This window comes from Bacillus rossius, chromosome 2 (assembly GCF_032445375.1).
Source record: "Bacillus rossius redtenbacheri isolate Brsri chromosome 2, Brsri_v3, whole genome shotgun sequence".
Taxonomy (NCBI): Eukaryota; Metazoa; Arthropoda; class Insecta; order Phasmatodea; family Bacillidae; genus Bacillus; species Bacillus rossius.
Window position 1 is genome coordinate 87,372,397 of NC_086331.1, and position 18,487 is coordinate 87,390,883.

At 35.7% G+C, this 18,487-nt stretch overlaps 1 protein-coding gene across 6 annotated transcripts in view; it reads right to left on the bottom strand.

The window, feature by feature from the left end:
• LOC134529436 (nuclear receptor corepressor 2) overlaps positions 1 to 18,487 on the bottom strand; it is a 407,697-nt gene that overhangs the window by 31,354 nt on the left and 357,856 nt on the right. For 5 of the 6 annotated variants that reach the window (XM_063363527.1, XM_063363531.1, XM_063363526.1 and 2 more), the window contains one exon: positions 10,419 to 12,216. In XM_063363527.1, the coding sequence (XP_063219597.1) occupies positions 10,419 to 12,216 (1,798 nt within the window). Of the gene's footprint in view, positions 1 to 2,875; positions 5,223 to 10,418; positions 12,217 to 18,487 lie in introns of those variants that run through there. The other variant, XM_063363532.1, reaches the window with a different exon arrangement.

The window sequence follows — 18,487 nt, forward strand, 5'->3', positions numbered from 1 at the left end:
ACTGCATAATAGCCTACAGTCTCTATCTACGGTATTAATATTTACAAAATAATTTTAAAACTGTGTATTTCCTATAATAAAGCTATTTGTTTTTTCTTAAAAAATTTTTGTACTTAATAATAAAAAAATAGAATTAACTCTCTCAAATTATAATATGAAGCACAATGACACTAAAATACGTTTGCCCAGTTGCATTGTAGTTAAAACCTTTAAATTTAGGATGTTAATTTGGAACATTAAAAATGAAAACTATTTTTCACACCAACACTATCATTTGCATCACTATTATTTGCTATTTTAAATGTTAAAGTTTTTTATATCTAAATATCAAGTTTATATTTAAATAGCAAGTTCATTAGTGCCCTATACACTATACGACCAGTAAAGAATATTCAGGGTGTATGTACGCAGGGTGTCTACTGAGTTACAAAAATAAAAATTAGTAACTTTTTCATGACAATTTCTACTGAAGTGTGACCACAAAACTTGTCAAAATGGTATAATTTTTAAATGTTATAAAATTAAGTGTAGCCTATACCTTACACCAAAAATAAAATGAAAAATTGAACGTTTGCTTTTCTTTATCAAAATGTATAGGCCTAAGTGCTGGAAAAAAAAAGACATAAGTTAAGCCTACATACATACAAAACTAATTGCATTCACTTAAGTTACTTGCAAAACATTCTTCTTGACTGATTTCTCTGTATTCCGTGAAGAACAAGTATTTACACTGAAAAATTCTGAGAGTATTTACACTAACAAACTGTAAAGTATGAAACTAAATTTGAAGGAGTTCAGTAAATGATTTATCAATAGAAGTCACGGTTCCTGAACTACTTGAAGTGGAAGGTGTAGTATCTTTTTCCTGACCCAAATGTGTGAGCTTGTCAACCTTCAAAAAACTTAGTGTTAATTGTTTGCTTTGTCTTATGGCAGAAGACAGCTCCAGATGTTTTTTTCCTGCTTCATGAACCTTCACAGATGACAAACCACTGTGACTTACATCAAACTTCGATTTACAGAGTGTGCAAAGTGCCTTGTACTTGTCATCTTTAACAGGACGCAACCACTTTGAAAACCTATCATTTTTATCTGAGAGCCAATATTCTTTAAAAGAACATTTGCCAGGCATTTTCTTTTTCTTAGTTACTTTTCATTCAATTAACACTGAAAATAAAATTATTAGCATGTAGTTGCATTAAAAGCATGCAAAAATATACAAAGTTAACAAATGAAGGTTAGTTTGAAACTTAATTGAATAAAATTAATTATATCTGCTTTCCCGCATGCCAATGTTTCGTCGCACTTTAAGCGCTAAAACACGTTAACATTTGTTGGCAAACATTTTCAGCACATTATATCATAGAAAATATTACAATTCCATTCCATAGCACTTTAACCTCTTTGACAATGATTTCAGTTGGAAAATAAAATGTGGCGGCAATTTAGGGATTTTGTGTTTTGTAATTTGTAAACATAGTCGTTAACAAAACCAAAACATGAAAATACATCACACATTTTGTGCACAAAATTTTTGGCTTTTTTTTATCCTAGCCAAACATAAATTTACATTTCGTACACACAAGCAAGCAGTAAACAAACAAACTCAATGCTATAAGTTCGATTACGAACGCTCACCATTTGGCTAACAACTTATCGATATGGACGCGGGTTACGCACATTGACGCCTTGACAGGTACAATCAATTATGTGCGATCGTTGTGCGCTCTGTAGAGTAAGAATGAAACTGACTATGCCGTGACCGCCACGGAACGAATGCCACTTTTTTTTTAAGCGTGTAAGGTACGAGAATTGAATAAATTAAGTTTTCACAGCATTCTAATGAACTTTTTTTTTAAAATAAAGAAGAGAAAATCACTATTATTAAAATTTTCTCTGCATTCTATGTGAAAATTATGACGTTGCACGTAGGAGAATAGACGCTGTAAGCAACATTTTGAACGGGATTTTAAAGCAAACGTCTTATGGCGAAAATGGCAGGACTGGCCTAGTTAAACACGAGAAAATGTATTGTGTGGGAACATCTTATACGATGATTTTCCTGAAAATGCAAGCTGCCAAAAGCACAAAAAATAAGGTATATACAAGATCAATAGACAAGAAATACACATTAGCCTTGTAATTACTTTTTTTAGTGACTTATACCAAAATATACTTAAAAATGGTGACTTTTTCGGGACTTTTGTGACCTTTTACAACATTCGTGACTTTGTCGTGACTTTCGTGACCTAATAGACACCCTGGTACGATAATATTGTGCTTATGCTTGGTGGGTGAAGTAGCAGTACCATACCATTAATTTGCCCAATATATATCAGGTTATTTACAGTAACTGTTATGCATCTGTGGTAGCTATTGTGCTTCTGTAGTTAACAATGGTGCTTCTAAAGTAACTGTAGTTCTTTTATGGTTACTATTTTGTTTGTGCAATTACTATAGTGCTTCATTTGTATTACTACTTCACTCGTTCATCTGTCTTCACTTCATGTGTTTTTTTATTTATTTTAATGACATAAGGTATAAATAATATTTATGTGAAAAAGGATATTCAAAGCCCATTTTAATACACAGTTATTATTGTGTTTGTAGAATAGGTCTACATAAACAAAATTATGACGACGATGCGCTATATGACTGTAAATACATCCAAACAAAAAATGAAAATCATATATACAAAACGAGATTATGTAAAATCAGCCACCATTGCTAGAAAATTCAATACTTAATTATCTACACTGTTAATACAGTAGAACCTCATTAACCCGGATCAACTGTTACCGAAGCCGATCCAAGTTAACAAAAATCTGGGTTATTCTGAAAATGAGGGAAAAACGATACAAAAGAATGCATGTACTTACCAAAAATATTTTTAATGGAATTAAAGAATTATCATCAGCACACTTTCACCTAAAAACACATATGTACTTACACTTTACACAAGATAGGTAAAAAATAGTCTGTAGTAAGAAAGGCAGTGAGCTTTTGCTGCCTCAGTTTTGTATCACTTACGAGTAGCAATATTTCGCATCTGCTTCAGCATTAGAAGCTTGTTTGGCGATGTTTCGGCTTGAATCTCGGAATAAACCACCAATTTATCTATATTCCTACTTCAAACTCAGCAGCAATGTTTTTTAACGATTTTCTCTTATAAATTCTTGCCAATGCTTCCAACCTATTTTCCATAGTCGCAACAATACTTTTGTGTTTCGTCGCCATCATGAACAACGTGCTAACAAAACACAACAATACTAGATAACAAGCAAACATGACCGAGATTGCAGTGTAAGTGACAAATATTGTCTCTAGGTCAATGTCAAGTGCAAGGCAGGAGATGGTTGAGTCACCAGCCGGGGTGAGTGCAATGAACTCGCCCTCTGGCAGGAATAGAGATTTATCATCTGTAAAACAAGTCTTCATTTACTAACATTTCTTTTTTTTTAAACTGGTCTGGGTTAATGAGGTTGTACTGTAATAATGAAATGGCAGGACAAAAGCATCTCATGCTGAAGTACTTAAATTGTAAAGAATACCTTTTTAATCAATTCAACATAAACTAATCATCATTCTACTGAACTATGTTGCACAAGCTTCACAATGACTAAATATTTAATTACTCCACGTTTGTATTGGCGATTTCACAAGTATTTTACTATTTCCCTGGACCAAACAGTAAACTACTTGAATTTTTTGAACTTAAAAATAAGGCTCGTATCGAGTACTTAAAAAAGACTCTAAATTTTGAGTACTCATGCACACCTAATTGCATTAATAGTGTAAATATTAGGTGATACATAAAATTGTGTTTAGTTGATTAGGCTACCTTTAGACTATTTTTCCACTCATAACAATAATTTGAGCGTGCTGTCAGCCTTCCTCTAATTGGAATTCCTATATCTTTTAGATGCCAGTGGCGTTTTTGTAGACACTTTGTCAGAATTGGGGTCACATGATGTATTAATTTAACATATTAAGTGATATTCACATGTACTTTATTCACAATGCCAAGTGGTACTTTTATTTTAAAGTGTAAATTAGTTACAATGGTTTTTATCAGTTTGCATAAATGTCTAAATGTTTATCTTGCTTTTACATATAAAAGTTTAAGGGAATATTCACCTAAAAGGAAAAAAAAATATAAAAAAATATCTAAAAAAACTGTGTTAATGATTATTTTCAAAATTTGTAACAGAATACTTATGGTAAATGTCAGCATTAAACAGATATTTGTACTTGTACTTAAGAGAGAGTTTTTTGTAAGAAATAAACTTTGGCTTGAGCTGTTTAAAATAAATTTAAGTTTGGAAGCCAGAAACAAAAAAAAAAAAAATAGCTGTAATTGGACATTAATTCAGATACTATATTTTATGGCAAAAATTAAAAGAAAATTTGGACTGTTAAATATCTTTATCTACCCATGCAAAGCAAGGTACCACAATACATAAAACTGAGTAAGTATGCAATGGGTCTTTGGAGGCTATGATTGCTGTGGCACCACTCTAATCCTTAGAGGGTCGTAGTTTCATAACCAGCTATCGGCATGACTGAACTTATCAGCACCGAGTTGGTTTCATAAATGGTTCGCAACCCTATATTATTACGGAGATACTATCTTGGCATAACTGTATGACGTAAAACATCATTCCATTCTCCAACATTGGAAAGAACGTCGCTTTTAGTGCTGTGCGACCGGCAGTGTCTCAGCGGTGACATCATGCATAGTTAACACACATCGCCTCCGCTTACCCTAAGGTTGAAGTACCATCGCAGCATAATTAATATTAACATGTATCATTTATATAATCCATTTTGTTAGTTTAATTTTATATTTAAATAAAGTACATATTATCAGGGTTAGTTAATAAGGGACGGAGGATGAAACGTAAAACTCCCCTCCCCCAATTTCAGCCCCTGTGGAAGTGACAGTGCAAGCTGTGCGGTGTTTCATGAAAAATTTTATGGTAATGAAGACAGGCAAGCACAGAGTAATACCATACTACACCATCTGACAGTAGAAACACCTCTTGCCAGAGAAACCACAGTGGTAACATAGACACATAGGCAAACTGTTAATATAATATATTTTATAACTATATGTAAATAACTTTTTGTTAACACTTTGGGTTTATCAATGAACAGGGTTCAATTATTGTGTGACAAATTCCTAGTGACAGGCCATTCTCCTGCTGCTGTGAACTCTTTTTCTGAAAAGAAGAAACCAGAGAAAACTATGAGTGAATTTAGTCAACTACTTTAGTTTCATTATTGCAAAAGCAAAAACAAAACATATCAATATTTACCAAGTGAAATAAGTATTAAAACAAATTGTGGTCCAAGTATCATGAATCGTGTATTTCACACTTCAGGGTGTGAAATATAATTATTCACGCTTAATTTTTGATAATGGTTACAACACTGATTTTGGCGCTCCAGCAACACGAATACTGTTCTACATGTACTCTCTCACGGAACAAATAGCCACGCAAAAAGCCGTGCAAATATGCAGGGCAGAATCACAATTTGAAGACAAAATTAACTCTAAAACAAACCTTTTCTGAACATCAACATGAAATAACATTTAGTTTTGAATTTCAGAAAAATCAGTCCATCTCACAGATACCAAACCAAGCTTCACACTATTTAGGGCAGTACACCATTTTTGTTTGAGGGTGCTTCTAAAGATCCTAAAAGTAAAAATATAATGTTTAACTACGTTTGGTTGGAAAATTAATACTGAAAGGGGTCTAACAACAGGTGCATCGCTGTTTACAAAAGATTGACTTCTACCGATCTTAAAACATTTTAAGTATTAAACTGGTGGGTAATGGTGTGGAGGAGGATACAAGAATAAGGTTTAGATCAGTATGTTCGGAAATTTATCATCTGAAAATGATCCATCCTCAAAAGTCAAACAGTTAATTTTTCCTGGACCTAGAGTTTAGGCATAAAAAAAAAAAGACAAAAAAATAGACTCTTATTGAAAGTTTTTAAATAAACATTGTGGAATCACGAGCAATTGTCATTAGAATGTGAAAAGAATGCCCTTATTGAATGGAAATAGGATTTTCTACGCTAATAAAACAGCCTGCTTTGAATCATTTAGGCAAAATTCCTACAAAAGTATATTGTGTGCAAAACAAAAGTAAGCAGCAGTGTAGTAAGAGGTAGGGTGAATTACAATGTGGACACTGAGAAGGTCAATGTATACTGAAATGTGGCCATGTATCAGTTCCATTTCACAGAGCAGGGGTCTTCAAACTACAATTCGTGCGCACCACCAATCTGGTCGGACATGCCTGGTATCTGACCGCCATAGATTTACAGTATGTTCGTATGAAGAGTACGCTAGATCTTGGCCCTTGGGACTCAGTGGAGGAGTCAGTGTGGCCCTTAGCTAAGAAGATTAGAGACCCCTGACCCAGAGGAAGGCACAACACTAAGAAAGAAAAGCTTCAAGATTTTATAACATTGTTATCAAAGTACTTTGGATGAGGCTGGATAGAAAAAGACTAAAGTTTCTTAAAGAACATTTTTAGGCAATCGCAAGCTAGGGATGAATATAGCTCTGATGTTGGAAAAAATTTTTTAGGAGAGCAGCTTGGTCGAGTAAATAAACCTCACAACCCAACTTTTCTTTAATGAAATTAAAATATTTTGAACTGTTACAAAACTCATCAGAACCTTACAAAATCCCGCAAAACTCATGTCCAAACATATTTACCAATTTTCCCTAGATTAATGTATTAAATCTTCTTATGTCTTTCATATTATTTGTTCTATCTTAATTAATATCAAACAAAAAATCTTAACATTTAAATTATTTATATAAAAAAATTCAGAGTTTTTCGCCATGAAAATTTAGTTTATCTGGATTTGATGGGTATTGCAACTGTACAACTCAATTATGGTCACACAAATCGGAAGTAATGGTAAAGATATACCCTCATTAGAAATGAGCATAAAGTATTGTCCTCAGAAAAACCTTAAAGAGGAGCAGAATGAGAGTAGGCTTAGGGTGAGGGCAAATGCGAGAGATGAACAGATGGATAAGTTAGAAAGTAAACATCACATAATAGCTATATAAAATAAAAAGGAATCTTGAAACTCCTTACACACCTCAGTCATGTTTTACAACCCGCAGTGGTCAGATGAAGTAAAAACAAGCTCTTCAAACAAACAGAAAATGACTAAATTTAATCCTGGGGCTAGGCTATAAATACGAAGACCAAAGTAAAAATAGGTACCAAAATAAAATTAGTTTTATCTAGTTCAAATCTTTTACATTTATAACTTTCTCTTTTTAAATTTATACAGCAATATCTTTATACAATACTGTTAATAAATACGTAATGCAATGCACTATTGAAGATTATCCCCTTTATTAAAAGAAATAGACCTATTGAGAAACGAAAAATTAATATCAGCTCTTAAAAGTGTAAAACCATGTGGTATGTATCTGTGAAAGATAACACACAATATCAATGTAAAACTATAAAGATTTTTCATTATTTTGGTATGATTGCTCAATACTAGTACGTTATCTGTTTTGTAACTTTTACTGCAACTGTATCTTTGTTTACTACAATACAACTTAAGTTTTTCTAGAATATTTGTCCAACAGATTTAAGGGGGGAATGCTAGGAATAAAAATATGCTATCTTGGATTCAAAGTTTTTTGGTCATAATAATTTTGTGTCATTCATTATTTAAAAGCTTATCTTGTTAAGGAATAGTACACAATTTAATGTAATACCTAAAGCTGACAATGATTGGCTGTAACAACAGTTTCTATTCAACTATATTCATATTATTAACAGTCATTCTCTTAAAGTTTCCGAAAATCTATAAACGTGAGCTCTCTGGCTTTAACGAATGTGAATTTTCATTAATAATGAATGTATAATGAAAAGTAATTGTTATAACCAAAAAAACTGTTGAAACAACTGATAAACCAACTTTCCCCTTAAAAGATACATAGTAGCACAGTGATGATGTACAAAACCTGCTAACTCTCTTTTAAGAGGAAAGTCAGATACTATCAGTACAGGTGAAACTTGATACGAAGGAAACATTCAATAAATACGAAAAAAAAAAAATTCTACTTAAACACTCTTATGTCAACACCCAAATGGAGTGATAACACACCATAGGCATTAACTGCCAGCTAGATAGCAGAAAATGTTGTATGCTACTCCCCTTTCCTGTGTCTGCCTGTTTACACTTCACTGCATAGGGATGGTAGTTTTAATGTAAAAATTTAAATAGTACACCATTCCTTCAATGTACAAAATAAAATTATATAACACTGCTCTAGTCATGTAATTTCTTCAGCTTTTGTTTAAAATAATCTGTTTTCATGAAATGTACATTTTCTGCACATGTTAATGCAGCCCTAAATTACCATCACTAAACCAACAATTCTTTTATCTACAGTTATCTGTAAGTCGTCCGATTACCCTCTTTTATCGCATAATCGTCGCACCCATATTTTAGGCCGTCAAAATTAGGATAAAAAACTTCTCGTGTAAATGATGGATGATGTTTTTGGTCCCGCTATTAGATGCCGAGCACTTCGTGTAGGTATCTTTTCCGTATAAAACAATGTATTTTAAAGTATAAATCTAATACCGTATTTACTCGTGTATAGCGCGCCCTCGTGTATAGCGCGCACCACGATTTTTGCAACAAATTCCAAAGAAAAAAATTTTTTTTTCCCGTAAATAAATTGTACTAACATTTTGTGGTACCTGTTAAGTAATTACGTATGAAACAAATGATAATTTAAATTGATGTGTGGTGATGCGTCAGGAAAATACTTAAACTCTGCTGTGTAGACGGAAGATAATGAAGCGCTGTATCGTCACAACTGGTACGTGGGCGGGAGGAAGGGAGGCAGGCAGGAATGTGACACGGAGTAGATGACTCACCGGTAGCAGCTGCGACGAAGCGAAGGAAGTGGGAGGGGGACTGGTGTCAACATTCATTCTCTCTCTCTCTCTCTCTCTCTTTTATTTTACTAGCTGTAGAGGGGGAGGTCTAAAAATAAACAAGAGACCTGCGAGCTTGCGCGCGCACGTGTGTGTGTGTGTGTGTGTGTGTGTGTGTGTGTGTGTGTGAAAGAGAGGCCTTGTTGCTTGTGCGTATGTGTGGGGGGCTGGCCAGAAACGTCACCCGTCAACCGGCAGTTAACGACTTCCACTCCTCCCCGCCTCATCTACTCACTTTTTTTTTTTCCGTGTATAGCGCGCATCCTTATTTTTTTCCTTTACTTGAGGGGAAAAAAGGGCGCGCTATACACGAGTATATACGGTATTTATTCGGACATTACCACTTACTTATTTAATTAATGGAAATACGAAGTTGTCTGACGTGTAAAATTTCTTATAAAGACGTTTTTAAACGTTATTTCCTTTATCTGATTGCGCCGCCGCGGTGTATCGGTGTAGGTATCTTTTCCGTATAAAAAGACGTATTTTAAAGTAGAAATCTAATATTTATTCGGACATTACCACTTACTTATTTAATTAACGGAAATACAAAGTTGTCTTGACGTAAATTTTCTTTTAAAGAAGTTTTCAAACGTTATAACCTTTATCTGATCGTCTGCGTTGCCGCGGTGTACTGTTTATAAACATGTAGCCAACGCTAGTTGGCATCATTCGTGTTTGGTTATGTTGCTTACCGTATAGAGCGCGCACACGTAGTCGAATATCAATCTCTCGCCGATTGCATGCAACGCGTGCTCTCTGTGAAGTGCCGAGTAAACTAAATTTGACGGCCCGCACTCTTTCATAGCAAGCGTGTACTACGACAGTTATGCGTTAGTTCACGTCACAGATTCAAGTGGCTTGCGTTCACGTCGCAGAAATGGTTATTTTTATTTAAAGTTGAAGAAAGGTTTTTGTTGCATGAATTATTAATATAAATTGTTTGGCGTGCTCTTTAAAACTTCACTTTTTAAATAAACGTACTTTCCATGAATGGGTTTTGTTTTCATGAATAACTTTACCTAACAAAAAATTTTTTTTTCGTATAATCGTTGCACCCATACTTTTCAAACTTGATTTTAGAATAAAATGTGCGACGACTATGCGAGAAAACACTGTATTCTTTCAATAATGATTTAGTACTTTTATTCACATCTTTTTTCTTTGCAGTGTCAATTTTAAGTTTATAAACCACCTAATAAAAAAAAATATACGAACACCCACACAAAAATGTGTCTTCCCTTATACTAAAAATTCTTGCAGAAACTATGAATGTTTTAAATGTGCATTAATTATGAAAACAAATAAATGTTACTAAAAAATGCTAATCCTAACACTTATATGTACACATGTAATATGCTAAATAGAAAAAAATTATTTCACTAGCTAATAAGTTTTATAGAGCTAACATACCTTGAGACTGTTGCTGCCCAGAAGACAAGTGTCTAACAGATGATGCATTAGGCAAGTCACGTGGAAAATTTGTTAAGAGCTCAGCTGTAGCACGTTGTGAATCTCTATACACAGATGGTAACTGCTGATGACGCTGTCGCTCATAATCAGCAGGTATCTTTGCTTGCTGCTGCTGCTGTTGCTGTTGCTGTTGCTGTTGCTGCTGCTGCTGTTGCTGCTGCTGCTGTTGTTGTTGTTGTTGCTGCTGCTGTCGTAACTGGTGTTGATGAATTTGTTGTAAATGAAGATGATGCTGCTGCTGTTGTTGTTGATGTTGCTGCTGCTGAAGTTCTCGCTGCTGAAGTTCTCGTTGCTGAAGTTCTCGCTGCTGAAGTTCTCGCTGCTGGTGTTGGTTCTGCTTCTGAAGTTCTCGCTGCTGCTGTTGCTGATTTTCTCTGTCTCTATCACGTACTTTATCAATTTCTCTTTCTCTCTCTCTCTCACGGTCCCTGCACGACAACACAGCAAACCTTTCTTGCTCCCTTTCTCGCTCGCGAAGAGCTTGACCAAAACGTTCCTGCTGAAACCTCTGTTGCTGTTCTACGTGGAGATCCCTTTCTCTTGATGCCGCAGTCTGAGCAGACACATATCTTGCTTGCTCAGAATGAGAAAACCTCTCACGGTCCTGGTGCTGGTGTTCTGCTAATACGTGAGCATTGCTCAAAGAATCCACCATTGTTTTCCCAAGGCCTTCGTGATGATGAGGATGATGATGAGGTATTTGACGTTTGTCCGTATCCTTTTGGGGAACTGGAAGACTAGGCTGTTGAACTGCCATTTCTACCAATGAAGAGAAGGCTTCATGTCCAGGTGGAGGAGGGTAATGGTGATGGGAATGATGAGATGGTTGTTGTAAATGGTGTAACCTATGAGGAGAATTTGCTGGTGAAGGTGGTTTGGTGTTACTTGAATTTGCATTACTAGGAGCACGTGGTTGTGGACACGATATTGTATTATGGCGTTGTATTACACCTTGTCGTGCAGGAGGAGTGGAAGAATGATGTGACAAAGGTGGTTGCGGTGGAGGTGGTGACTGTTCTACAGAATTTTGAGGGTTAGGTCTACAATACATAGAAGGAGCAGTTGTAGAAGCATAGTAATGGGGCGATGATGAAACTCCACGTGACGTTGTTTCCTGATGAGAGACAGATTTCTCCGTAGGCAAATTAGAACCAATACACCCTCTCCTAGAAACATCCATTTGCTGTGAAGTTATATAATCATTCATAATGATTTGCCGTGAACTGAGTTGCTGTTGCGTCGCATATCCAGTTGATCTTGTCACTCCATGAGAGTATGGCGAAGAAAAAACACTTGCCGCTGATGTTGTTTGAGTTAGTTGGTTATCTCTCTGAAAAGTTGGGTATCCACTACTTGGAACATTTGAAGCAGTGTTTCCAACATTTTGTGCTGCTGGTGACAACCTTTTGTAATAATCGTACACATTTCCTTGGAGAGGAATACCACCCCGTTCTCGTTTATCACCACTCACATGATGTGGTACATGGTGCATTGGAGTTCCCTGCGTTATAGAGCCACTGAGGGGATTCCCTTCCTTAACATGGGGTGGAGCTTGATGCGAAGGTACCAACTGACGCAACAAGCCATCATATCTTTGATGCTGTAGAGTATGCAAAGAAGGGCCACCAATTAAAAGAGGTGCCGTGGAAACTGGGGTGCCATGAGTAATGGAACCAGGTTTTGCCACCGATGACAGTTTAGGAGATAACTTCAATGCCAATGGCGGTGGTGGTGGTGCCTGTAAAAGAAGTCACAATTGGTTAGAAAAGTTTAAAAATTATGGAGAAATTAAAACTATTACATAACTACATAGGTACATGTTAAATCAATGACTTTTGTGTGGATCAAAAACAGTAAAGCTTCACATTAAATTTAGCTTTAACTTAATATTTATGTTCTAGGAAACAACAATCTTGTGACAAACATTGTAACAGTTACAGTTCCTCAGTAAACAATGTTTAAGCCAGTAAAAATTTACCCAAATTAAGATGTAGTTTATGCCATGAATAAATTAAATTGAGTAAGAATTCTAAAAGTAGTAAACTTTACACCATTTTCATAGAAACACAAATGCATCAATACCCCGATCAAGCCTGCCACTTTCATGGATTTTATCTTTTTTCATTGATACTTACAATGATTGGACCAAAATTTTACAATTCAAATTAAATTCATGTAAATATTTGCATTCCACTCTGCTGGTAAACTTCCAAGCTTTTAATTCCACAGACCAAACACATTTACCCCAAGGCATCATTTCATGCAAATACTGAAGTTCAGTAATATCCATTGCCTCAGGTAAATTTTTTTGTATATTGAAATGTCAGAAGTGTCATGGTGTTATTCTTTGATTGCAATGTGGTTATTATTCATGTTTTTTCAAAGGAGTCTCATGAATTTGTGATGTTTTCTTATGGAGAGAAAAATGAAAGCCATCACTAAATAGATCTTTGTTCAAACAAAGTTTCAGTAAAAAAAAAAAATGGTAGGAAGAGAAAATGGTTGAGGTGTGGAAAAACAAAATTTTCAGCTGTTTGTTCTCCTTGCAATTTGAAACAAAATATGACATGGCCGATCAAAAGAATCTTGCAACACAAACATACGCACAAAATTTCACATGATAAATCAACAGAAAATCAATTTTTTCATCACAAAACCAGACAGAAAAATAATTTATGCAAAGCTGTTATGAGAAAACTTTGTTTCTGAGAATAATAGATGAAAGCGCCAATCCTGAATATCCTGTTGCATTGCAGAAAGCGAAAATCTTAAGGTCTGACTTTCAAGCCAACTGACAATTTGCGAGGAAGATAAGCACATGATCTTAAGAATGATACAAAATACATTCTTTCTTTTTGAACTTGTATATAACTTAGACTGACTGTAATTATTTTTATAAAAAAACAAGGTAAATACCCAGGAGGTCTAAACTTGAGGTGAAAACTATTATCTCATATTTCATTGTTATACTTTACCGCAAAACCAAATATAAATTTTGACTTCTAATGTTACAGAATTTTTAGATGCTGGAATCAGAATTTAAAAACTTAGCTGACCCAGATACTACAAGTTAACACCTAAGGACATCAAACATTCATAAAGTGAACACAAAGTAGTGGCAATAGCAATTTTGAAGTAGTTAAAATTATAAAAATAATAGCATTACTATGTAATAAAATAACAAAGAACATGAGTTGCAAATAAAGACATAATTTACTAAGCTTTTAAGAAATAACAATTGTATAAAACATTTTTGCTGTCCTCTTGATGTTCACTTTTATAGTGAGTTTTAGGTTTTACTTTTACAGTATGATTTGACGTAGCATTAGATTCAAATTAGAATTTTTTTTTTTTCATTTAGTTCATTTTTATTTCAATGCACTCACAGTGGCAATGGTACTTGTGTAGCATTAATATGGACAAGATTATACGGTGAATTGCGATAAACCGAAAAGCATGTACCAATAAACCATTTATAACCAAAACACAAGTTATATCATGGAATTAAGAGTAGCATTTAACTAAAACTTAATTTGAATCATAAAAAAGGTTTCTTTTAATATTTTAAATATTTTATTACCACACAAAAAAATTGTTCGAAGTACATGGATCAGAAAAATTAATTGAATTGGTTTTATTGTGCATCTCTTATTGAATCAAATGTTTGCCAATTTATTTTTATTGTTCTGAATGTATATGTTTCAGACCAATTAATTACAAATTATTTTATCGTAAAAATGCAACAAATAAATTTTACCACTATTTTGGTGGATTAGGTACTACAATACAGCTTTTATAAATATAAAACCATAAAATCTTGTCCAAGCATTAAATTGTTACGTGTGCTCCAGCACTACATACATGATAACGTCTACGCGGCGCCTTAGCGCACACCTGATGCTACCCAGTGAACAGGGATTGCTGCGCGCTGTGCGTCAAACATCGGAGCCGCTCGGAAATGCTCGGCGGACTTTGTGTGGCGGGCTATGAACCGGACATCGCCTGTGCGGCATTTCCAGTCATGTAGGCCCAGAACAGTCTCCTATGTTTTATTCCTCAAATTTCAGCGTATATAAGGTCCCCAATTTTCCGAGGGGAGGAGAGACAGCTTCGAGTCGACCACTGAGGCGGGGAGTTGCTTCCGCCCGAAGCTACACTGTCAGAACCTCGCCTGCCTGCCGTCACGCTGCCCGAAGAAACTCCGACCAGCATGGTAAGACGCTTCATCATAAAACTGTTTGCCCAGGGAACAAAGACACAGTTAAGGAAGCTTTACCAGTCGGAGTAAAACATAAAGAAGAGGGGCTAGTGGTGACGGAGGCAGGTTTGTAGCTGACGTTTGAGCATTATAAACCCACCAATAAGAGACGTATTTTTTTATATTGCTTCGACAGTAAATCCCGACAGCATTTTGAAGAAACATGTGAAGTCCATTATTGTCAAATAGTTCAATATCTGATTAAGTCGTTCCTGTTCTCAAACCAAGATTTATAGACACTCTTTCTTAATGCCAAACAAAGACTTAACAGCAATAGTCACGCCACTACAGCATCTGAACTACGTGTTAAGACGTAACTTGAACTTGAAACATAAACGAAAGCTTTGCCAGTTGAGGGCATTAACTGGTGGTTAACGTATATATCACTAGTATAGGTGTTGAATAATATGTAATAATTAAGTTGCTAAGAGTAAATGGATTAATGTAATGTTCATATGTGTGAGTCTTAACCGAATCTCAAGTCAGACAACGTATATAATATTCTTTTGTGAAATAGCATTACAGCTAATATCTTTGCAGTATACGTATTTTCTTAATATATTCAAAAGTGCCGCTTGAGCAGTTCAGTATGATTTATTTTTTTGTTTTGACAGTGTAACTCGACACTTGGCTGTCGCGGTAGTTGGCGAGCCGCAAGGCCAATGCTTTTTGTTAAGGCGGTGTCACTAAACCAAAGGTATCTGGTAATAATTCATTTTGTCTGTTCACAGTTACTGTCCAATTCTGTTAAGAGTGAAGCCTCCGAAAATGAATGTACCTCGATATATTATCCTGTGTTGAATATTTGTATGTCATTAAGAGTATGTGTTTGTGATGAATAAAAGTGTAACACATTGCACACCTCTGTATTACATTTCACCTCTTGTGTCCCTAGTGTTTAACACTGCTAAGCATAGTGGCACAGTTTTTCTTGTAACCTTTCGTGTTAAACACTAGAGACACAAGAGGTGAAATGTAATACAGAGGTGTGCAATGTGTTACACTTTTATTCATCACAAACACGTACTCTTAATGACATACAAATATTCAACATAGGATAATATATCGAGGTACATTAGTTTTCGGAGGCTTCGCTCTTAACAGAATTGGACAGTAACTGCGAACAGACAAAACAAATTATTACTAGATACCTTTGGTTTAGTGACACCGCCTTAACAAAAAGAACTGGCTTTGCGGCTCGCCAACTACCGCGACAGCCAAGTGTCGAGTTACACTGTAAAAAAAAAAATCATACGGAACTGCTCCAAGCGGCACTTTTGAATATATTAAGAAAATACGTAGTCTGCAAAGATATTAGCTGTAATGCTATTTCACAAAAGAATATTATATACGTTGTCTGACTTGAGATTCGGTTAAGACTCACACGTATGAACATTACATTAATCCATTTACTCTTAGCAACTTAATTATTACATATTATTCAACACCTATACTAGTGATATATACGTTAACCACCAGTTAATGCCCTCAATTGGCAAAGCTTTCGTTTATGTTTCAAGTTCAAGTTACGTCTTAACACGTAGTTCAGATGCTGTAGTGGCGTGACTATTGCTGTTAAGTCTCTGTTTGGCATTAAGAAAGAGGGTCTATAAATCTTGGTTTGAGAACAGGAACGACTTAAAAAGGTATTGAACTTCACATGTTTCTTCAAAATGCTGTCGGGATTTACTGTCGAAGCAATATAAAAAATATGTCTCTTATCGGTGGGTTTTTAATGCTCAAACACTGTCAGCTACAAACCTGCCTCCGTCACCGCTAGCCCCTCTTCTTTATGTTTTACTCCGACTGGTAAAGCTTCCGTAACTGTGTCTTTGTTCCCTGGGCAAACAGTTTTATGATGAAGCATCTTACCAAGCTGGTCGGAGTTTCTTCGGGCAGCGTGACGGCAGGCAGGCGAGGTTCTGACAGTGTAGCTTCGGGCGGAAGCAACTCCCCGCCTCGGTGTTCGACTCGGAGCTGTCTCTCCTCGCCTCGGCAAATGAGGACCTTATATACGCTGAAACTTGAGGAATAAAACATAGGAGACTGTTCTGGGCCTACATGACTGGAAACGCCGCACAGGCGATGTCCAGTTCATAGCCCGCCACACGAAGTCCGCCGAGCATTTCCGAGCGGCTCCGATGTTTGACGCACAGCGCACTGCAATCTCTGTTCACCGGGTAGCATCGGGCGTGCGCTTAGGTGCCGTGTAGACGTAATCATGTACATAGTGCGGGAGCACACGTAACATATCTCCCCGCCTTGAATGTTCGAAAGCTAGCCTTTCGAATGAGTCAGAAGCTTGGTGTCCAGTCACTCCTCTGTCCCACTCTAAACACTAAACTAGGAACTAATCACAATTCAGGAACTTGAACACACCAGTCGAGTTTACATAGACACACAAAAAAAAAAATGTTCAAGGCTCATGTTATTAATGTCATTTTACATGTCAAACTGCAACACAATAAACAAAACACAACAAGTCATAATAGGGTCATAGTTATTGTCGTCTGGGACAGTCATACTTCAAGCGACCTTCCGTCCCAAACGAAAAGCAAACTCGTTGCTTCCTATTTCCATCCACTGGTCGATAATTCCCTGACTCCTCGGTGGCTTTGTTTTTATCTCTGTAAAAGCAATTACGTAACACATGATTGCCCTTCCCACAGAGTGAACACTTCCTTCCACTATACCATTGATCACTATCTTTAGTAATAGGGACACTAATTTCAACACCACGAGTCCAGACCCTTTTATCAACCTTCACAATCTCCCTTTTTAAGTTTTCCACACTATCAGGTTGATTAACCAAACAGTACGTTCTTAACTGATCACGCAGATTATCTATTATGAGCTCAACTAATTCGCGTTCTGAGTAGTGATTCCCTAAGACACGTTCATACCTAGCCACATTAGTCACGAAACTAAGGCCTGTTTCTCCCTCTTTCTGAGCCTGCACATGAACAAGTTACTTAGGTCCTCGCGTATTTTCACATTCGTGTTTATGTTAATGATATCCTTTTTCATGTCAGCCCATTTTAACCCATTCTGTTGACCTCTTAAAATTATATGGCATAATTCAGAAGGCACTCGGCAGACCAACAAACCATACAGGGCGTTAAAGGTCAAAATATTTAATTCCGCAATTTCCTCAATTGCCTACAAAAATTTAACTATGTTAACTGGATCACAATCTTTTAATGTCGGCAATTTGTCTAACAAGACAGCTAATTCAAAACATGTACGTAATGCGGGAGCACACGTAACAAAATACAATGCAACATTGCATATTTACTTTAGCCCATTTAATATAGTTAACTGGTTGGTTTATATAACGCAGAAATATATCAGATGCCCAAGTGTTCACCCAATGTTTATATTATACCATCTTGCATGTCAGCAGTTGCTCTGGCGAGAAAAGCCAGAAGCTCTCAGGGCTAGTGTACCTCGCACTTTCTAGGATGTTCTAGTGGCAAATCATGGCAGACATGAATTAAGTAAACAACAGAGTCAGGAATTATGTTAACACGTTAAACAATCTTTTTAATAATAGATAACTTTATTTAAGCTTTTTAAAATCAAGTAACTGAAATATATCTTCTATATTTATAAAATTAGATATGATTTTTTAATTCAGAAATGTTGTTAGCACCTACTCCTGTTATGAAAATAATACAATCTATTAATTTTTCCACACTGCAATTTAATCTTAGGTTATTTAATCTCAAAATCAAATGTTATTGAAACTTTT